General features: G+C 41.3%; 1 protein-coding gene across 4 annotated transcripts in view; it reads right to left on the reverse strand.

The window, feature by feature from the left end:
• The window catches only part of LOC308193277 (uncharacterized protein), a 216,924-nt gene that overhangs the window by 192,955 nt on the left and 1,166 nt on the right, over positions 1-22,803 (reverse strand). For all 4 annotated transcript variants that reach the window (XM_080587795.1, XM_080587797.1, XM_080587796.1 and 1 more), the window contains exon 2: positions 385-22,518. In XM_080587795.1, coding sequence (XP_080443921.1) covers positions 385-433 — 49 coding nt within the window. In that variant the 5' untranslated portion in view covers positions 434-22,518. The remainder of the gene's footprint in view (positions 1-384; positions 22,519-22,803) is intronic.

Consider the following 22,803-nt stretch of genomic DNA (forward strand, 5'->3'; position numbering starts at 1 on the left):
AGGGTAAACAGATTGGCATGGGGGTTTTTAAGAGAGACATTGACAAAAACATGTCCTTTTAGTAGATATGTTAGTATGTGTGCAAAAACAAAAAGCTGTGCTAACAATGATGTTGGCACTGGCTATACACTTACACTATGATCAAGTAAAGTGTGAATTGAATATAATTAAAATGTTAGGTGCCACAATCCAGCCACTTTCCTCCACACCACTTACTCAAAGGCTACATTGAGCTTGTGCCTGATCTGCTCAATCCCAGAAACAGGTTGAAGCCTGTTTCTTGAGACCTTCAACTCACTTCAGTGCTGCCTACAGCTCCCTTGCTCCCTGGTGCTCTTCAAGGCTGGGGCCTCTCTAGGAAGGACGTTTCAGCTGGTGCCTTACCGTCACTCAGGCAGTAGGTTGACTTGATGGTGCATCCAGAAGTGCCCATGTGGCATATCTCTGTGTCCTAAAGAATACAGTTCAGCTCCTCAACAGTTTAGCTCCTCAACAGTAGCCACTGGTTTACCTGGGGGACTCCAGGTTCATTCCCAAGTTTGGCCGTAGAGGGCTTCAAGGAAAAAACAGCAGGGATTAGTGGTGATCAGGGTGATTATTCCTGATCCAGCCTCATGGCTGCTGCTACACAGCTGCATCTATACTATGCTACAACTATAATAATACACAGAGCTAACTGGAGATCACTTTTAGTTTCTGGAGCCAAATGCTATGGCCCAGCCTGTAGTCATACATGCTCATGTCCCTCCAAACCAGGATGGCCATATCCCAGATATCTTTTTGTAAATAGTTCTTGTTGTGTGTTCCATTCCCATCCATCCCTAGATGAAATAATGTGCTGATTAAATCCATTACAGGGATGGTGCTAGCAATTTAAGTGTAAATAATCTCATACCAAGGCTAGAGTGTAAACTCAGAACCCAGCATAAATGTAGCTCTTGTGTTCACACCTGCCCAGGGAAAGCCAAGCTCAGGATATCTACAGTTGTCCTGGATTGCCAGTGCTGAGTCTCACCTGGAGCTGCTCCACCCCACATCCCAGGAGGGTCCACTTTATGGCCCTAAATATCCCCCAACATGGAGCTCAGGAAAGCAGGGCCCAAGCCTGGCCAGCACGTAATGATGTGACTGGTGAGCCATGATTTGGAAAGTGCTTTTGACTAGCACTGACTGAGTTGTCATACGTTAGGGTCTGTATCAAAACGCCCCTGAAAGCAGCAAAAGTAATGGACTCACCGTATAATGGCAATAGGCATCAGGGTAGCCTGAAGGATTACTGAAACAGAAGGCACAGTTTTGTTACTTTGATGCTCAGCTTCCCATCCAGGCTTTTAAATCAACTCAAAGTCTGAATAGGCTTCTTTTTGTGCAGAGCCACAATACACATGAAAATGAATACCTGGAACAATTTGGAGAGACAATATTAGGTTGGAGAATTTTTGCCTATTTCTCATGCAGACACAATCAATGCCAGTTTTGTGTATCTTCCTACCTGCATGTACAAAATAATTACCAGACTACAGCATTCTGCAGTAATGATCATTAACTGCAGTAGCAATATTGCAGGCTCTAGGGCCTTATTGTAATCTTCCTCATTTCGGTGTTAAACTACTCTAACTTCATTAGCTTCACTGGAGATACTCCACTTTACACCTACATAATTGAGAGCAGAATCGAGCCTCCACTGCTGTGGAAAATACTGTGTAGTGCAGCACTTTTCAAATAAAATGTAATTAACATGAAATTCTAGATCCATATTGCAATTTGCAGAATGATCACTGTGGGTGCAACATGACTTCCAACTCCCTCTCTCATCTTAATTTAGTTAGAAATAGGACTGCCTGTGTAATATTTTCTCCATAGCAGCAAGCAGAGGCATATTTCTTTTTCTTTTCCTATTGTTATTTTTTTCTCTTTATAAATCTTTGTCAACAAAGGATTACTGGCTCACCTGAGAGAAGCAGTTAAAGTCAGATACTCGCCCGTAATTAGGGAAACTTGGAATCCTTGACAGTGAACACCTGGCTTCTCATTACTACCTGAATTTTATACTTCCAAGTGTTAATCTCTCCTCAGGGTTTGCCTTGGAGTTTCATTCTGGTATTCAATGAAACCATCAGGTTTTCCAGGCACTGACACCTTTGAAATGTTTTCCACATGGGAACCAATACGAAACATGTGTGATTATTACCGATTTCTCTGTGTTGATTTCTATTATGGTAGCACCCTGGAAAAATAGTACAGACAGCAGTAATAAAATCTTTCATTGAATGACTTTATACTGCAGGAAGAGTTGTGTTTAAAGGACTTGGTTTGGCGGGGGGGGCTGCTATGATGAATGGTGTTATCATGATTATAGTTTGGTTTAAAGGATTCGAAGAACTTCTTGCACATTTTTTAGCCTTGAGAGTAAGCCCTACCAGCACTTCTCTTAAAAACCAGCACCGCTGCCATTCCTCATAGCTCTGGATGAAATACATGGGTTAGCCTGAATTTGGGAACAGGCTGAGCATGAACTCCAGGCTAACAGCTCAGGGTTACAGCTCAGATTGCTACAATTTCCTTTGCTTTACTGAGTGCAGACCTTTCTTGTCTTCCCAACCTTTACCAGCCTTATGGGCAAGAATGTTTTCTCATTCTTAAGAGCTTGAATGTGCTTTTACATCCACACACTGGAAAATCCCAGGCAAGAGGACATCTTTGGGGTTTATCTTCTGTTAACCACAAGCACTTACTATCCTGTATCTGAATAAGAGTTTTTTAAAGCAGTCCAGGCCCAAAGCCCTTACTAACTACTGCGTAGCAACAGGATTGATAAGAATTCAAAATAAAATGAAAGAACAGCAAAGTTTAGAGTTCCCATGGAGCTGAAACTCATACAGAAACATGAAAACAGGTTACTAAAAAAAAAAAAAATAGTTATTTTGGTTTCTGAAAGGAGCCCAAGCACTGACACCCTTGATGATTTTTAAAGTTTTCAGTGAATACAGAAAGACTAGACTATGAAATTTACTTAAGGAGTAAGTACTTCACTCACAGAATCATAGAATGGTTTGTGTTGGAAGGGACCTTAAAGATCATCTAGTTCCAACCCCCTCTCAGTGAAAGCAAACATGTAAGGTTTATTTGGGCTCTGAAGGGATAAAAAGGAATGAGAGATCTCATGACTGATCTAAGCCTGAGTATCCAAATTAGCAGTATTTTGCTGATAAAAGACAGTTGTGATTGAATCCCAGAAGAAAAAGCACAGAAGACAACTGAGAAACCCCAAATTAACCTATGGTGAGCTTTACAAGCAAAAAGATTAAATGAATGAAGATTAAATGAATGAAGAATGCAAAATTTAATTAAAACATCAGAAAATCAAAGGTGTTGATCAAAGTGCTCTTTGTCTTGCAGTTTAGTGATAAAAAGTGAAAATAGCAGTTGCCCACTGCATTTGCCTTACATGATTCAACTCTGACTCTGATGTCTAATGTGTCATAGATGCTAAGAAAAACTGAACATAAATATGCTCCAGCAGAACAAGAGAGTTTGTTCCTCCTAGATGGATACAGAGAGTTTCATGTCCCTATTTGCCAGAGCCCAGTTTCATTTGAAACCAACCACAGTTTAGTTCTCACCACTGTTGGAAGACACCTGACAAATTTTCCTTGGAAAATAGGAATTTCTTTCTTTAGTTGCATGTTTATGATCTGAGTTTTGGGTATGGCCCTGGGAGAGACTGGTGCATATATTTTAGAGGAGGCTGCATAATCCTGCTCTCAGAACTGGAATGCAAGGACATTTCCCCAGACCCTTAGTGAGGTCCTAGATGCATGGCATTTCCCACATTCCTCGGGGATATCCAATAATCCTTACCAGTCGCCTGGTCGCTTGGGGAGCAGCTGCAGAGCACTGCCTCCTACTCAGCAGAGCTCAGGCAAAAAACACTGTATCTTCATGAATATATTCTGCAGATTATTCGTAAAATTAAAAAAAAAAAATCTGTGCCATAGCGACAGTGTACATTATGTATATGCATATGTAAGTAATGCAAGGGGAAGTTTAACCCAGATCCTTCTTCCCTCAGCAGTTTCTCAGTCTACATTGACTGTTTCAATTCCTGCATTAGCCCTCTTCCCCTCAATCCCCTATGGTCTGTTTTCTCTCTCCATCGTAATACCCTTCCCGTCTCTGCCTCTGGTTTAATGTAAATGTGGGTTATCTGGGGTGATGATGACAGAACTGAAAATAGAGCAATACAATAGTCCTGCTCTAGAGCATTTGACTCAAAGCACAGTGGATGACTGGCTGCTCTGCTGGGAGCATTTCTGGGCACTCAGCTGCAAGCTCTGCAATTCTCGTCCTCCTCCCTCGCGATCCAACTAATGCTCTCACATTTGTGTGTGTCAGAAATGAATTGCCTCAAAAGGCTGTAGGGCAGACCCATGCAACAGCCAGCTATTTGTGACCTGCATCACAGATGTGTGCTCTGTCATGGGAATGACGTGATGGCAGCTTCCCGGCATGCAATCTTCATATATTTAGTTGTATCTGTTATGGGATACTTCTGCAAGTTCCCACTTCTTCTGACACCAGCTTCTCTCATTACAGGCAGTATAGTTCTCAGTTTGCTGTTAAGTACCGTGTCTGCAGAGGAGGTGCCGAACAATGTTTCGATGGTGCCTCCTGCAACGAGTTGGTGTATATGCCCTAGAACAACTGACAAATTCTGGTCACTAGTGAAGTTACAATGAAAATTACTGGGCTGTGAAATGTTTCTATGAATTCACCTCAGCTGTTCTTACATGATGATCAACCCCATGGAATCGTTACTCTTAACAACCACGCTTCAAACAACTTTGGCTCAAGGGACTGACTGATGAACCAGCTTTAACAGCCCATCTAACAAGTGGAATAAGGAATAAAAAAAATGCTAAGAAGGGAAGAAGAGACACACACGAAAGCAGTGAGGAAGAAGGGTAACAAAAACTCACAGGACCAAGCAACATATGTTCATGTGATGGGCAGGACCTGATTTAGCTAATGGATCAGCTCAAGATGGGAAACAGCCTCCTTGAGAAACTAGCAGGAGAAAGATCTAAAAGGATGCCAGAGGACCTGTTTCCAGCCTAAATGATATACCAGAAGCATAAGGGAAAAGGGAAAGGAATGTATATAGGATTTATCACTTTTGCTTTGTGCTAGCAAGTAAGGAGCAAAAGATTTTAGGAATCATAGAATCATAGAATGGCTTGGGTTGGAAGGGACCTTAAAGATCACCTAGTTACAACCCCCAACGGAGCCCTCTGACAAGGTATCGGTAAATATATCCATGCCCTCCTGAATACTTACAATGTAAAACTGAGTGCTCACATAGTTGCCAATGGTGATTTCTAGGAAAACGTGTTTAAATTTGGGAAGTCTAAAGAGTTGGTATTTTGTTTAGCGGGGAGAACAAAAACAAATGTTGTTTTGGATGAGCACAAATGTTTCATTTTGCGGCATTATTTTTTTTTCAATTCAATGAACAACAAAAACACTTTATTGCTAGCATCACTTATGAGTCAGGCATATAAACAGGAAAAGAAAAAACACAGATTTATGTTGTACTCTGGTGCATTAGAGAAATCCAGGGGGAAACTACTTTTGTCAGGTAAAAAAGAAAATAGAGAGGAAAGAATTCCTTTAAAATCCCTAATAGGATTAAAATGACGGGGAACAAATGACTGCAAACCTCAGAAGCTGAAGACTTTTATCTTTAGGTGTGCTGGCACTTCTAGTATGAGCCCCCACTTCAAATATAACTACATAGAAGAAATTGATTTTCTGTTTTTATGACTTTTTAAAGGCACATTAATGCTCTACATAACTGAGTATATGCACAGTACTTTTATTATGTGAAATACCATTAATTTCAATGGGAGTTTGTGTAGTATGGTAACGATGTCATTAACCGAGGCTGTTAAACTCATCGGGCTATATACCGTCCTAAATTACACCTGTACACCACCACCCCCCGATCAGCATGCCCTCTCCCACACCTCTGTACCTGAGCCATACACACAGTGTGACCCCGCTCCCCTGGTTAGCTGGGGCCACAGACGAAAGCTTTGCAGCTGCAGCTAATGACTAGCAGGTAGGAAGTTTTGAGACGTAGCCCACATTATATCCATCTGCACAAGAAACAGGTTTGTCCAAAAGACACAGACCTTTACTGTGCGGCTGTGCCATGGGTTGGAATGGCTTCATTTATCACCTTCCCCTAAAATGTCACAGGTTTATTCTCACAACTACTTTGTGAAGTAGAAAAAAAACAACTTAATTCCCAGGAGTAGAACTGCTGCACATACATAAGATTTGATCTTCACATAGCAAATCCTTTCAGTGACTTGAGCAGCATCCTGGCTAGAGGCTGCTTTCCAGTCCCGTTACTGCCACAACCAGTATGGATAGCAATATACAACACGTTTTGTAGGTGAGTATTTCCATTTCAGTCTATGGATAATAGCTTGCACGCTTAGGGATTTGCAAAACTTTGTCCCTTTATTGTTTATGGCTTAAATTGCATCTTCTGGAAAAGCCTGAAATAATAGGCGGTGGGTAAGATGCGCTATCTATGAAGTATCTCTAGGAAGAATTGTCACTCAGTATCGGTCCTCTGAAGGATTGCCAAGCTTCTTTTCTCTATGTGCTGAGCCTATGGCTGAGGGCACATTTTCCTTCTTGCCTTATCCACCCTGATTACCTCAAAGAGAAGAGAGAAAATACAGCCTCATCCTCAGCTGTCCACTTGACCTAGCAGTTGTGTGGCAGGATAGACCAGGAACCAGCAATGGCCTGGTATGAAGGAAGCTCTCAAATCATGGCTTGTAAACCAAATAATCTATTTGATTTTAACCTCTGTCCTTTGCTCTCTTTCCCATAAAAGGCCTATAGTATGGGTTCTTCCTGTCTCATTGAAGCCACTAAGTTTTGTTAAAAACTTCAGGAGAAGCAAGATCAAGTTCTTTATTTTTCTTGTCTTTTTTTTTTTTTTTGGTATCTAATTTGGATTGCAGTTGTACTGATTGACAAGTCCGCTACAACTGCATTGAATTGCTGCCCAAATCAGTAATCTACTTTGGTGTCTTAATTAACTAGAGTCAAATTTGAATTGAATTGCTTTTCTTGGAGATCTTTTACGGTGACTGTCAATCCAAAGGTAAAGACTTTTATAAAAATGCTGCTGCTTTTTATTTTGTACAATTGCTTTAGATAAAGATATTTTTCTTCATCTCCTGCCTCTCAGTACTTACATTTTCTTATTTCATATTCCCTTCTATTTCCTTTTTTCATTTTTAATATATTCTTTTCTCCCTCTTATTTTTTAATTAGCCTTCTATTTGAATTTAATTATTTTCTTCTCTTTCAGCTAACTCCTGTCTTACACAGCACACTATCTCACCACCCTCTTCAATAAAGCCCTGTCTCTCAGCTTCACCTGCCTCTTTCAAGTCTTCCACTCTCTAATTTATTTTTTTGCATTTCTAATCCCCTTCCCCCCCAATAATTCTTTTTTAACTCATGAGTTTCCTTTCTAGAAGACAGGGTCCAGATTTCTCCCTTTTCACTTCCTTTACATCTATCCAATGCTGAAGCTCCTGAACAAGTGGCACCAGATCTGTACCTCTGCAGTGCAGAGAAGAATCAGCCCCACAGAAGCAAATCCATTAAATAAAACTGGGATGTTCCAGTGGGCAATGTCTGTTCACAAATAATGGGAAAATGTTTCATGTTCCACCCAGGAAGGTGTAAGAGCATTGCAGTAAGTGGTTAATAAATATTCCTGGTCTTTATCCATTCCCTATCAACATTTCCTTTTTTACTCCCTTTCTTCCTACAAAACTCACGCATGCCGTCTCTCTTGGGCAGAGATTCTGATCTTGTTTTTACTACTTTTACAGTGGCTTCACAGTGCTAATTTCTGTTTCATTTCTCTTGAGCTATCCAAGCTTAAGCAAGAGCAGACTCAGGGTCTCTATTGGACTGGGGATTTTCTTTTTTTTTTTTTTCCTTCTATTTTTTAAATTAGATGTCCCAACTGATCTTAAACAGCTGGCTTTTTTCATTTCAGGAGTAGCTTAAGTCTGCATTCTTCAACAGCATACAGCAGTTATCAGTTAATGAGATGACTTGTACCCTTGTCCACACTTGCATCACTACGGCTTCTTAAATGAGCTGATGTGCTGCAACTGAGGATTAAACCATCTCTTTCAATATTGCATGCACTGCAGCACAAGTCACTCACTCCAGCAGCCACAGAGGTGATTGCAGACCTAGGAAAGTCAAGATGAGCAGAAACCCTTGTGCGTTAAAGGTAAAGCAACTTCAGCAGTAGAAAAAGAGGAACACAATCCTCTGCTCGCTGTTCAGTTGCTGCTAAAATCCCCTACCTGTTTTTGCCAAATGTGTATTGTTTTGTGTATTTTCACATCCTTTTTTAATCCACCCACACACGGTTCATTTTTGAAAGGTGCATTGTGAACATGCCAGGGCTGAAAAGGACACTCCAATATTCAGGTCTGTAGACTTCACCATTCCAAATCTATGCACATACAGTAAAAGAAACGTTCTAGAAAAGCAAGAAAATGCTCTGTATTGGAGTATAATCTTTGTAGCTTCATACCTCCAGCGTGAGGTAACCACTTTGATACCCTGAAGCTTGAAGAAGATCTATTTTTATAATAATGCCACATTCTCAACTCCACTAGAAGATCACAAATGTTGGGATATGGTTCCGGAGGACTTAATCCAAGTGTTGGCCCCTCACTGAAGGCTATTCAGCTATAAATGACTACCTGATCATTTAAATTGCAGAGCTGAAGATAATTACATCCATCTTTTGGGTGTTATTGATTACAGAAGCACCACAACCTAACTATTTCAGCCCTAGGGCTAACTAGGTTCAGATGTACCCTTTTCTTTCTACTCAGACCACAGAAACGAAGATGCCTTAAGGAAGTATTATAAATGGGGACCAAATTATCTGTGCAAAGGTATACTTTGTTCAGTGGTCCTAAATTAGTTGCTCCATTTCCATGCTACAGAGAGAAAATTAATAACATTTCTTCATATGTGGAGGCAGCATTTGCACTAAGGTAATTACACTTGCCAAAACTCAGCAAAAACCTCAGTCACTGAATAGTTTTGCTGTTACCCACTAGCACTACCTCCCTTCTCTGCAAAAATGTTGTTTTAGGCATCTTTGACTCTTTACAGCAGATAGCTAAGACACCACTCATAACTAGTCTTATGCAGTACCAAAAGACTCTGCAAGATCCCACAGCAGCTCTAGGCGCTGTGCAGACACATGCCACTAGACAAATCCATATATCCATTCAACCCTGAAAGATATTTATAAGCATGCAAAAGGAACGTATTATACTACCACTCTTGTTTGATGGTAACTGAGGTCCATCAGTTAATCAATTGTGCACAGCGCCAAAAAAGGGCTGAAGGGAAGCAGTGGTCCCTTCCCTGGCAACCTCCTGAACTACTTTCTTATCCCTTCCACATTACACTTGTGTGAGCTCTACACATAAGCAGCAAGTCTTCAGGCTAAAAAAGGATTCCAAATAAAACCCACTCCAAAACAAAAACCCCATTGTGTACTTTCTGATTAATTTTTGAGTGCACCTGAAGCAACTGCAGGAGTAGTAATGATATTCTTCATAGAGCCTGTCCCTTAATGTACACCATAATTAGAGGAAACTTGGATCCCAACAGACATGGTCTTTAAAGACTCGAGTGACTGGGAGGTGAAAGGGGAGGAGGTAAGGCCATTAAACGTAGCCAAGACACCTCCGACTATCCCTCTCAGCACAGACCAATGCAAATATGTGCTCTGAAAATTAACACAGCTAGGAAGGAAACATCCCACAGGGAGAATCAATACCCAGCAAAGGATAATGGGAACCCTGTGCAAGCAGCTGTGAACTGCCCTCTGAACATTAGCACCTGCCGAAGACAGCAATCAATGCTGGTCAATGGGCAGCTCTCTTTACAGCTCAATTCACACAGTGATCGTTAGCTGGAGCCAACATGGTGGCACACCAGACTGCCAAATGGTGTCCCTTTCTTCCCAAATGCAGACAAACAATGACTTCCCCAAATAATAGGCACTGCTCTTTTTAATCTATCCTCCCTTCCTTCTGCTTTGCCCTTTTTGCAGTACATAAGGAAGATCCATTGGAAGCTAGAAATTATGTTATTCAGCTTAATTTCAGAATACATTCTGCCATGGAGTCAAGGCACGACAGGCACCTCAATTCAGACATAGCAAGGAATACAGGCTTAACAACTTCTGTTGATACTATGTAGTCTTGTACTTTGTAATTAATTTATGATTTATTAAGGAATCGCATTTATTATCATTTCAAAGACAGTGAAAGAGCAAAACTGGAGATGCTCAGAGCATGTGGGAGTTTGAGTTTTTCTCCATGGGACAGAGAAATTCTGCAGACAATAAGACTTATGTCTGTCCATAGCAGAGTAAGTTGCATCAGTGAAGACTGTTCTTGTCACAACCTTTGTGCATGTCTCCATACAGTCACACTGAATAATAGAAAAAAGACAAAGAATTGATATAAGCAAAGATTCACAATGTTTTCATGGAGTCCACTGGGCAGAGCAAGGAATTAGTGTGATGTAGTCAACAGCAGGTTCTGAGAAGGTCTCTCTCACTTCGAAGGTCTTCCTTGTTTCTGGAGCATGTAACAGCAAACAATATCAAACATTGCAGATTTGTTTTAGAAAAGTGAAGCATGCCATTTAGACCTGTGACTGTACCACTGTGCCTGATGTTATCCAAACTGTGCTTCTGTATCCCTAGATATCCCTAGATACTGTGAAATAGGGGCAGAAAGCTGAACCCAAAAGCGATCAAAGCCTCACTCCCCTAAACACCATCTGACTACACACATGCTCAAAATTACGAGTGCACTTCTTTAGGCTGGGGTCTGTGAATCTGCTCTAAATGCTAAAAGCCAGAGGAATGTCCCCAAAAGTTTGCAGGAAGTCATCCTAGCCACCAAAAATTACTCCAGATCTTGCAGTTCCCAGTCCTGTGCTCTCAACATAATAATATCCAGTTTCCCACTAGAGAAACCGGTAGCATTAGCAAGCACAGAAATGCAGATTGAGCTTACTGAGATGCCAGCTAGGGCTCTGAAAGGTAGACAGCTGAGCAGTGTACTGGAAAATGACCAGATATATTTAAACTGGCATGATCCAGTTCACTACGTTCTGAACTACTGCCAAAAGTTCAGGGGCATTGCGAACACCTCTTACGTAAGGGACACACGATTCTGCCATCTACTCGTGGTACGGAGCACAGCCAAGCACAGAGCAGGGACAGAGGGCAGAGGATATCCTAGAGTGTTCTTTCAAACTTGACACAGATTTCCATTTTGTCACGTTCTTAGCATGTGTGTTTATTTTCCTTGTATATTCAAGCATTTGGAGCCTTGCAGTTGCCAGAGCTTATGAAAAGTGCATATTTAGCTCAAAGAGTTCCCAGATGTGAATTTCAAAATGACACTGTGTTGATTAGCTATAGAAGGCAGCCAGTCAAAGAGCCGAAACAATAGCATGTGACTTGGCATTCCCCAGCCAGCCAGAAAATAGTCACCCATTTATTGTTTCGTGAATTTTCCAAAATCTGTGAGTACAACAAAAGTTAAAGGTATGACCAAACATTTCTATCTCCCAGCCTGCATTTAATGTCCTGTCCTATCATCACTGCTGTTTCTTCTCCACCTCTTGTTGGGAAATGTCTTGACATTTCAGGTGTGAGGTCACCTGAAAAAGGTGGCCAGGACTTCAAGATTCCTCCAGCACTGAAGTTATCCTGCCATGGAAACACATGGGCCCTGCCCCGCCTCTGGGGAAAAAAAATGAAAATAGAGTGAAATGTGTTTACTTTCCTTTAATGTCATGCATAATGTCATGCATTGTTTGCAACCGATCGTTCATCATCACAGCTCACCCCTATGAATGATTCATGAGGGGACAGCTGTTCCCAGGGCCAGCTCCTGAGCTGCACATACCATGGGAGAAGCTCAGCACCTGAGAAGAACTAAGGCTTCTTCATCTCCAAGTGCTTCATTTTTTTTCAAATGAAGGCAAGGCTGTAATGCACCCTAACAAAACATTCAGCAGGGAAGGAGTGGGAAAGTAGGTTGCATGGAGAATTAAAATGTGTTTCAAGGCATACAGCAAGACAGGATTTAAGGAGAGGTAGCATTATTTTGATCAGCTGTAAACATTAGGATTCAATATTCTATGTGGGATTCATCTAGCTGTCCACAAAATGCATGCATATAACACACAAAATGTCATAAAAATGTTGATGTGTTTTGTAGATATTACTTGTCTCCTGTTTTTCAAGAAACTTGCTAAATTTAACTGTGGGCACTACAAAGGACAAGGTATAGCCAGTTTTTGTATCCACTTCTGATTTCCTTCTGAGTCTTATATAGTCTTTGTATAATAAAATGCATGTCTCACTTAACCATGCACAGCACTTTCTGCTGCAGACAGAACTAAACTTGTCCTAATGAGGCTTCCCAGCTTTAAATTGGTGTTAATATAATCTCCTCCCTCTTTCTTTATTATTACCACAACTGAAGGAGAAAGGCAGAAAAGAGAATTTAAAAATCCACTGAGAAAGCACAGTTTGTAATATTACAGCAATCATTATGATAAATCAGATATTTTTTCAAATACATTGACAATTTTATCTTAAGAAAATAGGAAACTGCAATACAACTGAAATGGCAAGCAATTTCTGCACTGTCTGTGGATGTTGCAGAAATCAGAAACATATCTTGTGCTTTTCTCCTCCCTTTTGTATCCTTGCCCCCTTTCAGTAAAAGAAAACAAAACAAAACAAAGTAAAATAAAATGATAAAATAAATATAAATTACTTCCAGGATGGCATTCTACCTGTAAATCCCTAAACCCAGACGACTGCTCTGAAGAAAGAGTGGTGCTACTCTTTCAAGCTCCACACACAAAATAAGATTGAATTGCCAAAACCCAATGACATTCCTAAACTGGACAGATGTTTAGAATACAACAGCAAATGCTACTTAGAATTTGGATTTCAAACTCTTCAAAACCACTTTGATTGAAAAAAAGCATCACGGACTGGCATTTCAAGAAATAGTTCCTAACTGGAAAGCTGCTAAATCCACAGCTCAGATTTGGAATTCACATATTGCTCCCTTCTTTAGGGAAGGGTAGTTTACACCAACACAGAATGGGATTTTTTTTTAAACATACAGCTTTTGTTGAATGTCCTTTATCCTATTTGGATAGTGCTTTCTCTCAGCCCCTTTCTGACCTCTCACTCACCCCACCACAGACTCAGTCTACAAACTATTCAAGGTTATTTATACCACAATCGTTGTTTATACAGAAGTGGGCAAGGGAAACTCAGTTGTTTGTAAATGCAGGAGGGCAATTTAAATAGAATGAAGTTCAGCCCCAGTGCTGGAATTCTTTACTGTGTCTCCATAAGAGACATACAAACCACTTACTCTACAGAGAACAAATTTACAAGTCGCACATCATACATACATTGGAATTACATGGTTTGTGGTAGACCTCGTTGGTGCTAGAGCCAAACTCTGTTCTCAATCTCTGGAGACAATGGGATTGTATTGATATAAGGTTGCAGAATTTGACTTTAAATCAGTAAGCAGGCACACCAGGCAAAAAAACAACAGGCCTCTGCAGACATATGTCCTTGATTAGATATTTCTTGCACACGGAAATCATTTTTAGTTAGAGAAGAAAGTTTTTTGTTGTCTCCAGAAAGACCAATATGATGACTATGCAGCCAAGCATTAAGTAGCTCCATGGAAGCAGCAGTCACCTTTGCTGTAACTAAAGAAAACCATAGGAGGATTTTCCCAGGGGAGAAGCAATGTGTCTAGCCACCCTTTTTCCCATTAGCAACAATTAGAGTAGTTCAACATCATCACATCATACGTGACACCAACACCATCATACTTGCATGCAGCCCAGACAGTTAATTACACAGATCTCTGCTTCATACTTTTCAGCTTGCTTCAGATAACATTTTCCCATGACAGAAGTCCAAAAGAAAGAACTACCAAAGCATTATTCATGAAATAAATAAGCTGCTTTCCTTGTTTTAAATATTCCATTATTTTTTTAATGAAGATCATTTTCAATGATATGGTAAGAGAAGATTAAATTTTTACAGAACAGTAGGATCCTTGAAACTGAAACAAGGGAAAGACCTTCAAGAACAGTATGGCTATAATATATGGCCTCTTCTCTTAGTACCGTTCAGATTCCAGCTGTGTTCAGAACCTGATATTATTATCTGTAGGAAGAAAAACAAAGACAGAAAGAGTGGCTGGTTGTCTGGAACAAATTACTACTGTTAAAGGTGAGGCATAACAGAGCTCAGAAACCATTGACATTAGGTATGTTGTGTGTGCCCATGCTGGTCAGTCACTCTCTGGGAAACATATTCTTCTCCAGCAGTTTTTAAAGTTGTATATCCTATACCACCCATACTGAAGATCTGATTCAAGATGAATGTAACCAGATTCAAACATACTAAATTTTAAGTGCTCCATCTCATAGTTAAAACATTACATTACTTCTTATTACTTCATGTGTTGAGGTTTTTCAATAATGAAGATTTTTTTTGTTTTTGCTCTCGGATAGCGTTTCTCTGCAGATTTCATTGTACCTTACCCAGAAAGAGACAAAACTGAGAAGCAAAGTGGTGAAGGCCATAGAGAAGTTCATCAGCAGAGGTGAGGTTAGAACCCTCAATTCACTACTTTGTCCCCGGATTACTCTACCAGTACAAGACAAAACTACATAATTAAAGCAACCAGCCTGGTTTTAGGCCTCTATGCCGAGGATTCATCTGTTTTCCAGTGTTCTCTGGCAATCTAAGAGAGATCCTAAAGGCATTGTCTCAATTGAAAACTGAAGAAGAAGAAAGGAAAGAAGGAATATACTATGCATATAAAAGACATGGATGGAAATTCTTTAACCAATTAACTCAGCAGTGTGTTCATACGGACATAAGAAATATCTGTGGACTTAAAGCGTTTTTCTGCGATGTTCAATAAACCTTATATTCACGACAAACTGAAAAATTAAAAGGTCAGTTTTTCTAACAATAACTGCCATCTACAATTTTTTCTTCACAGTTGCTTACATTTTTGTTCCCACAGTGAAGGGTACTTTCTCACCGTTATCAAATGCAGTAAATATTTGAGACAGAACTGAAATAACTCATCCAGACAGATGAGTATCTCAGAAGAAAATCCAGCTGCATCAAGACAGGTTAGAAAGGGAATGATTTCGTAGGTGCTGATATTCACATCCTAAAATATCGCATATCATTATGAAGAACTTGCCTTAGAATAATTCCAGATTCTTTTTCTACATTAGTGGTAGGCTTTCGTATGTGTGTTTATAACCAGTCTGTCTTCTGGATATTCAGTCATTTGCAGAGATGTTGTGTGTCTGCTGTGGCTCTTTCAAAGACTACTAATTCCTGCAGGAGCACTAACCCACTGCCCACTAATCTACTGCCAAGCATCACAATGGGAGACAAAACCTCACCACTGAAGATGCCAAAACTATTTCAGATCCACTCTGTTGTTGTGAATGTCCTTTCTGTAGTAGGTGGCAACAAAAATTTTGAAGCAGAGGCTATACTAAATGATTTCCTAAGGTCACTTCAAACCTGAGTTTTATTGTGATCCTATGACAGGTGGCAACATGGCATGAGAAAGAAACTGCATAAACCTGAGAATTTGCTGCCCATTATTACTGAGCTATTGCTACAGTTCTGACATCTGATGTGAGGTGCTGCATGAACTCACATCCTGATCAGATGAACAGCTTTCCCCTAACATTGTTTTCCACAATAATGGAACATAGTGGGGCATATAACATTCCATTATAATGAATATAATTTCTTACATAGGCCTGCAAAACAAAATCCAGTTAAAACAGCATGGGCTAAAATAAAACCCAGGGAACTCTTTGACAATTTAGCAATGCCCATATAGTGTGCTACATCCTTTAAGCAGAAGCCCACACGTGAAGATAGTGTGAAATGCCTTTCCTGGGGCTTGACTGCAACCAGGACTGTACTGCCAGGAACAGCACAGCCCTCAGCCATGTTCAACAGTTGTGCAACACTCAGTTGGAGCAATATCAGAATGGGACCCCCCTCTGTGACAAAAATAGGGCTGACAAATTTGTGGAAGGAGCCAATGCTTAACAGATACAGCGCGTGGCGAAAGGGAATGCTGCTTGGAGCGTAACGTAAGATAAGATTACACTCATACAGCATTGCTGTTTGCAGGAAGAGAGACATTACCCCTCCAACACAGAGACACTCACATATTGTAATGAATCACAGATTAACCATTGTGCTCTTCCTGAAGAGTTAAATGGCTGTAGCAACAAGGAGGGCTGTGGGGGTAGTTGTCCCAGTGCTAACAGCGCCAAAGAGTTGTCTTGTTTCACTTGAGAAAAGGAATTCTAACTTTACACTAACAGAAGTGCTCAGAAAGCCTCTTTTCACACCTATGCAGTGCTTGCTACCATGACAGCAGTCCTCAGTTATTAACTGCTTGGGATTATTTCAGTAAACAGTCTACTACCTGGTGTCAGTGGCCAGGCACTCAAAATCTACACAGGGATTCAAAGCATGCACACTCCAGTGGAAAGACGTGCCCTGACTCCCATCCCCACTTGCATGGGTTGTGGGTCAAGCTCTTAGAGTCTGCACATGACTAGTAATTTTTAAATGATTACAATGGAAGGAAAGACTGCCTTTTTAATGCCCAAGCGCAACAGCTGCAATGTCATTGGGGTTGTGTTCTGAGATGCTCCTAGACTGCAGCCCAAATAAGCATCTTAATGATACTTAGAAAATATGTAAAGCACTTCTTTTATATGCAATGACAATTCCATCTGGGTGCATCGTCTGTTTGTCCAGCCAGAACAGAATTAGAATTAATGAACCAGATTCTGCTCCGATTTGCACTACATGCTACTACAGTAAGAGAAATGAAGCCACACAGTGTGTAAACAAGGGGAAACTTTGACTAAGTTACTTTATTTGTGAGAGTGAGCTTACAATTAGATAATACCTTTCAACTACAGTAGATCTGCGTGTTCCAAAAAACGCACTACACAAGGCTCTGCTTTATTTACATGCATTGAATGTTTAACAACAATTCTTAACCAACAACTTCACAAAACTCATGTAACAATAAAAGATGCTATCAAAAATGTTATCAAAGCCACAAAAAACGTTTGGGGAAGCAGATCAAAATGACATGCACAGAAATTTGGAGCAAATCCAGGCACTTCACCTCTACTCCCAAAACAAATACTTCTGGGAGCCTTTAATGATCATACTTGATCATGACCTTGTCTTGTTATTCATATAGAGAAGACAGCTTCTCTGTCACAGCGTTCCAAAGGTGACAGTTTGTGTCATTCAGAGGTGACACCAAATGATGGTCATTTGGACGTATTACCGATTCAAAGAACTATCATCTTTTAGTTGCAGTAATTGTTATGTATGGTAATTACGTTATTATTTGTGTTATACATGGTAATTGTTACTTATGGTAATTTATATGGTATAAAAAGTTATCTGATGCTAAACATGTAACAAAATATAGACTAAGTTCTTTTCCTATACAAAAAAAAAAGTGTAAACAAAATGAGTTCATTGCGGTGTGCAGAAAGGAATGGCTGCGGTCCCACAATTTACTGTTACTGACATCTCAAAGGAAGCAAGTGATGACCTAAGTGTAACATTAATGAAAAGAGTGATGGTTGACTAAAGAGTAATAGCTGACTGTATTGGTGGGAGATGAAATGGAAACAGAAATGAAACAACATTATTTCCAACAGTTCTCTCATATTTCTCATGTCTTTATATTGGACCAGTGCAAGGACAGAAGCATTCCAGACAATACCTGATATATCTTGAGATCTGATTGCTATCCCTAACAGACATTTGGCTTTTGTGGGTTCTTCTAGAGTGGTTGATCTGTTATAGGTACATACAGGAAGATACAAACTTGTCCAATGCTCTTGCAGCCTGACAGACAATCCACCACAAATTTATAAACCCATGTGGTAAAATAAATTAAAAAAAATATGATATTAAAAAAAAAAAAAGTGTTTTATTCCAAAACTCTTAGCTTTTTGTAGGAAATGTAAACCCATTTGTATTGGGTTTATGTGGTGAGGGCTTGGTAACAGGGGGGCTGCAGGGGTGGCCTCTGTGAGCAGAGCCCAGCAGCTGCCCCACATCAGATCAGAGCCAGCTCCAGACGGCTCCAAAAGGGATCCACTGCTGGCCAGAGCTGAGCCAGGGAATGACGCTGGGTGGGCCTCTGGGAGAGCAGATTGAAGAAAGGGGAAAAACTGCTGTGCAACTGCAGCTGGGAGAAAGGAGTGAGAAATGTGAGAGAAGCAGCCCTGCAGCCCCCAAGGTCAGTGCAGCAGGAGGGCAGGAGGTGCTCCAGGCACACAGCAGAAGTTCTCCGGTGGCCTGTGGAGAGGCCCCTGGTGGAGCAGGCTGTCCCCCTGCAGCCCACGGGTCCCACACGGAGCAGATCTCCACGCTGCAGCCCGTGGAGGAGCCCCCGGTGGAGCAGGTGGATGTGGCCTGGAGGAGGCTGCGGCCCATGGAGAGCCCCCGCAGGAGCAGGCCCCGGGCCGGAGCTGCAGCCCGTGGAGAGGAGCCCACGCAGGAGCAGGGGGTCTGGGGGGAGCTGCCGCCCGTGGGGGACCCGTGCTGGAGCAGTTTGCTCCTGGGGGATGGACCCCGTGGTACGGAGCCGTGTGGGAGCAGTTCTTGAAGAGCTGCTGCCTGTGGGCAGCCCCCGCAGGCTCAGTTCGGGAAGGATGGCATCCCGTGGGAGGGACCCCACGGGGAGCAGGGGCAGGGAGTGACCATGAAGGAGCGGTGGAGACGAAGTGTCAGGGACTGACCACAGCCCTTGTTGCCTGTTCCCCGGTGCTGCTTTTGGGAAGGAGGTAGAGGAGGGTGGGTGGGGGGAAGGTGGTTTTAGTTTGCTTTTGGTTTCTCACCATTCTAGTCTGCTAGTGATAGGCAATAAATTATATCAATCTCCCTGTGCTCTCTGTTTTGTCCATGACGATAACTGGTGAGTGATCTCCCTGTCCTTATCTCAGCCCTTGAGCCCTTTCCATCATCTTTTCTTCTCCCCCTCTTCCTTTGAGGAGGTGGAGTAAGACAATAGTTGTGGTGGAGTTTAGCTTCACAACAGGGTAAAACCACCACAGCTATATAAAGCAAGACAACCTAATGAATGATACCTGATTGTCAGCGCTCAGCACACTCTGAGCAAGGCACTTCCACATACTAATGAGCTCATTAAAATTTTGAGGCCAGTGAAGTTTGCAGCTTTTCCCCATCCTGGCCAGGCTTTTTCCATCTTTTTCTTTCAGTGACAGTTCAGGTAATTAAAATAAGATTTGGGGAATGGGGTGCAGGATAGGGGGGAATTAGGTTACTGTGAAAGTCCTGAGAAAATTTAAGAGGCCTTAGCTGTTCATTAGGCTAAATCTACACAGCCTCCAGTACGCAGGTGAATAAGGGAGTCATACCTTAGGGACAAACACCAAGTCAAGTGTGACACTTCAGCTCACTGGATAGAGAAGAGGCCCCCGGGAATTTACAGTACAGTCCTTGCTAGTAAAGTGACTTCAGTGAAAACCTGTGGAAGCCAGCGTATGGCTATGCCATCTGACTCCATGTTATACTTTAAAGGAAAGTGGTCTGGTAATGCATGAGGTTACAGTGCTACAATGGCCTGCAGCATATGTGCTTCTCTCACAGTAAAAACTGCTGTTTCCTTCATACACCTATATCGGGCTGTGCCTGCCTGATTGACTACAGCAAGTGACTTTGGCAGGGCAACATACAGCCCCAAGGAGGAAGGGCTATAACATATTAATATAAGAATGTGGCTGATTACAATATAAGCCACTGAAAGCGAGCTGACTATAGCACCCGACTGGAAGAATGTGGCTGTCTGCAGGGTCCTGCCGGGAGAATGCATCTATCTATACCTAGAAGTGCATGGCTGACTACAGGCAGCTGTCATGCAATCGGAGTGGCCTGGTAGGGTGGTCACCTATCAAACCACCACGCCTGCTGTCATTGTTGGTGTAAATCCACCTCCCCTCAACCTCCCAGCAGCTAACTAGATTTTGTCTCTGGCAAGGGAGGAGGTGGAGGAAGTGGTCTCACTGTGAGTTTGATTCAAAGTTTCTGAATCTCAGATTTGACAGAAAGATATGTCCTTTGATGAACAAATGCTATTCAGCTCTTGTACTCAAGGGAATGATTCCATTATTAAGAATCTGATTTATTTTTAATAACCCTTCTGCTATAGATATAGGAACACCCTGTGTATTATAATCTAAAAAAATCCCTAAGGGTAATTTGTTTTGGAACCAATATATTGTCTGGGATTTTTGAATAGTGGAGGGTAATCAAATGAAGTGCATTTTCCATATCTGAATTGCTGGAAGAACAACACTGAAGTGTGTTTTGTTTGTTTTCTTCTTCCAGTATACACAAGGAACATTTAAATAATAAAGCATTACCAAAAAAAAAATAGTTCTAAATAAATTCTTTATAAAGGACAGCCAATCCTGCAATCAGACCCATCAGGCCCATTCCGCCTGAAAGCCAAAGAGTCCACCTGCTCTGAGCTGACTGCTATATTTATATATGTACCAGACGGGGATTTGCCATTTACTCTCTGCCCTAAGTTAATGGAGCTCAGCCCTGCGCAGTTTCGGGGAGGATGCTTAGGATAACTCCGCACGGGGCCGCGGCTGCCCTCTCCAGCTGGTGCAGCATGCCTTCCCATGCTGAGCGATGGGCCCTTCCAGGCACCTGTCTTCTCCTTGTCGACAGAGCAGCCTACTGCCTATCAATATTCATCTTCCGTTTCCAGATCTCCTGCCCCACAGGCTTCACATGCAAGCGTCACCTGGCCTCACCTCTCTATTTTCAGTGCCTGTGCATGGGAGCCCTTACACATTTGAACAACCCAAGTGGGAACTTTTGATATCACTCTCTATTTACATGGATCGAGTAGTCTGAGCTTTTTCTTCTTCAGTTGTAGGAGTTATTAGTATGTTTTGTCCCTTCTTTCCCCTTAAAAAGAAAGCTTAAAATGTTATTTGCTTTGGATTCTGAGAAGTACAAACTCTACCACATGGCAGACACATGTGAATCCATATGCTAGCATGTCTGTAAAGCCGAGAGAGATTAAAGCCTGAAGCTTCTATTAAACGCTCTCCTTTTTTTCTCGCATGCAACATTTTTAGATCGAGCTCTAAATGTTCACCGACTCATGAATATTTTTGAGCCAGCTCTGTTCACTGTGATAAATCATGCTGCTTGTGTGTTGGTTTAGTGACAGATAGTTACCTGAAAACTTCTAATGTAAAATGTTTTATAGCCATCTGAGGGGGGAAAAATGTGTGATCTTTGCCTGACTGCTGGAACAGTATGACAAGAGGAAACATACTGTATTCAAGCCCCACAGCATGCCAACTTTCTTTCTTTCTTCTAGAAATGGACAGAACTGAAAGGAAAATGACTGCTGGCATATTGTGAAAGTACTTCCAAGTTTGTACAAGCTCCAGTGATAGATGCAAACACAGACAAAACCCTTCATGGGAAACAAAAAGTTTTGCAAAGAAAGCTGAAAAATATCCTATGAAAGAAACAGAACTATCACGGTTAGGCTTTCCAACAAAAAGAAACAGACGCTCTCTAGGCTTATGTTCCAGAGTCAGTTTTATTGTAGTTGCTACACTAAATATAGATATTAAAGAATGTTATTCACACTGTAAAAGGCATATATCATATTTAAAGCAATGCAAAAAAAATCTTTTCTTCCTTTAGAGATCTAAAATCCAAGGACTGCCTTGTCTCCTTTAAAGTTAGCTACCTTGAATTACCTCTCATTGCCATAGGGTGTGAGCACACAAACTGGCAGTTGGGTGATGAGTTACCCTGCATGAACTGCTCTGTAACAGTGGCTTGTATGTACACTTCCACACAGCCATAAATGCAGGACAGTCTTATCCCTAATGTGCATCAAACTCTACCCTTGAATTACAGATCCCATGGGGATGCAGAAAAACGTTGTTGTCCATTTAGATGCAGAATGAGAAGGAAACTACCCATAGACAATTAGCACAGAGACACTATTTCTGTTTCTACATCCCATTCCATGATGTCAACTGAGCAGCAGCAACCTTCACCTGAGTCATCATCAGATGACTCAGATCGCACATCACCACACTGGCCTTGTGCTTAAGCATTTAGTTCTTCCCCTGCCAATCCTTTCATTTTAAAGGAGTCCTAAAAACTGGTGACTTGTTTGTAGAATAGGGGTGCTCCTAGTTCTGGAAAAATAAGAAATTTAATTTATTTGAAATATAAACACAAGAGGTAAAAGAAAAAATTTCCACCTACTGCTGTGTGGAAATGCATTTAGCATAGTCCAGGCTTCTATAGTTAGGGTAATAAACCGTGTTTCTTCTCTTGATTAAATCACATCATAGTTACACTATCATCATTAATATGACATCACTGCTCTGTGAATATTTCAGGTCTGAGATCCAAGTAAGATCTGGTAAAGGTTTAATGCCCAGTGGAACTAAATTCCGCTGTCTATTTAAATGGCCAAA

This window comes from Anser brachyrhynchus (genome assembly GCF_964034855.1).
Source record: "Anser brachyrhynchus genome assembly, chromosome: 3".
Taxonomy (NCBI): domain Eukaryota; kingdom Metazoa; phylum Chordata; class Aves; order Anseriformes; family Anatidae; genus Anser; species Anser brachyrhynchus.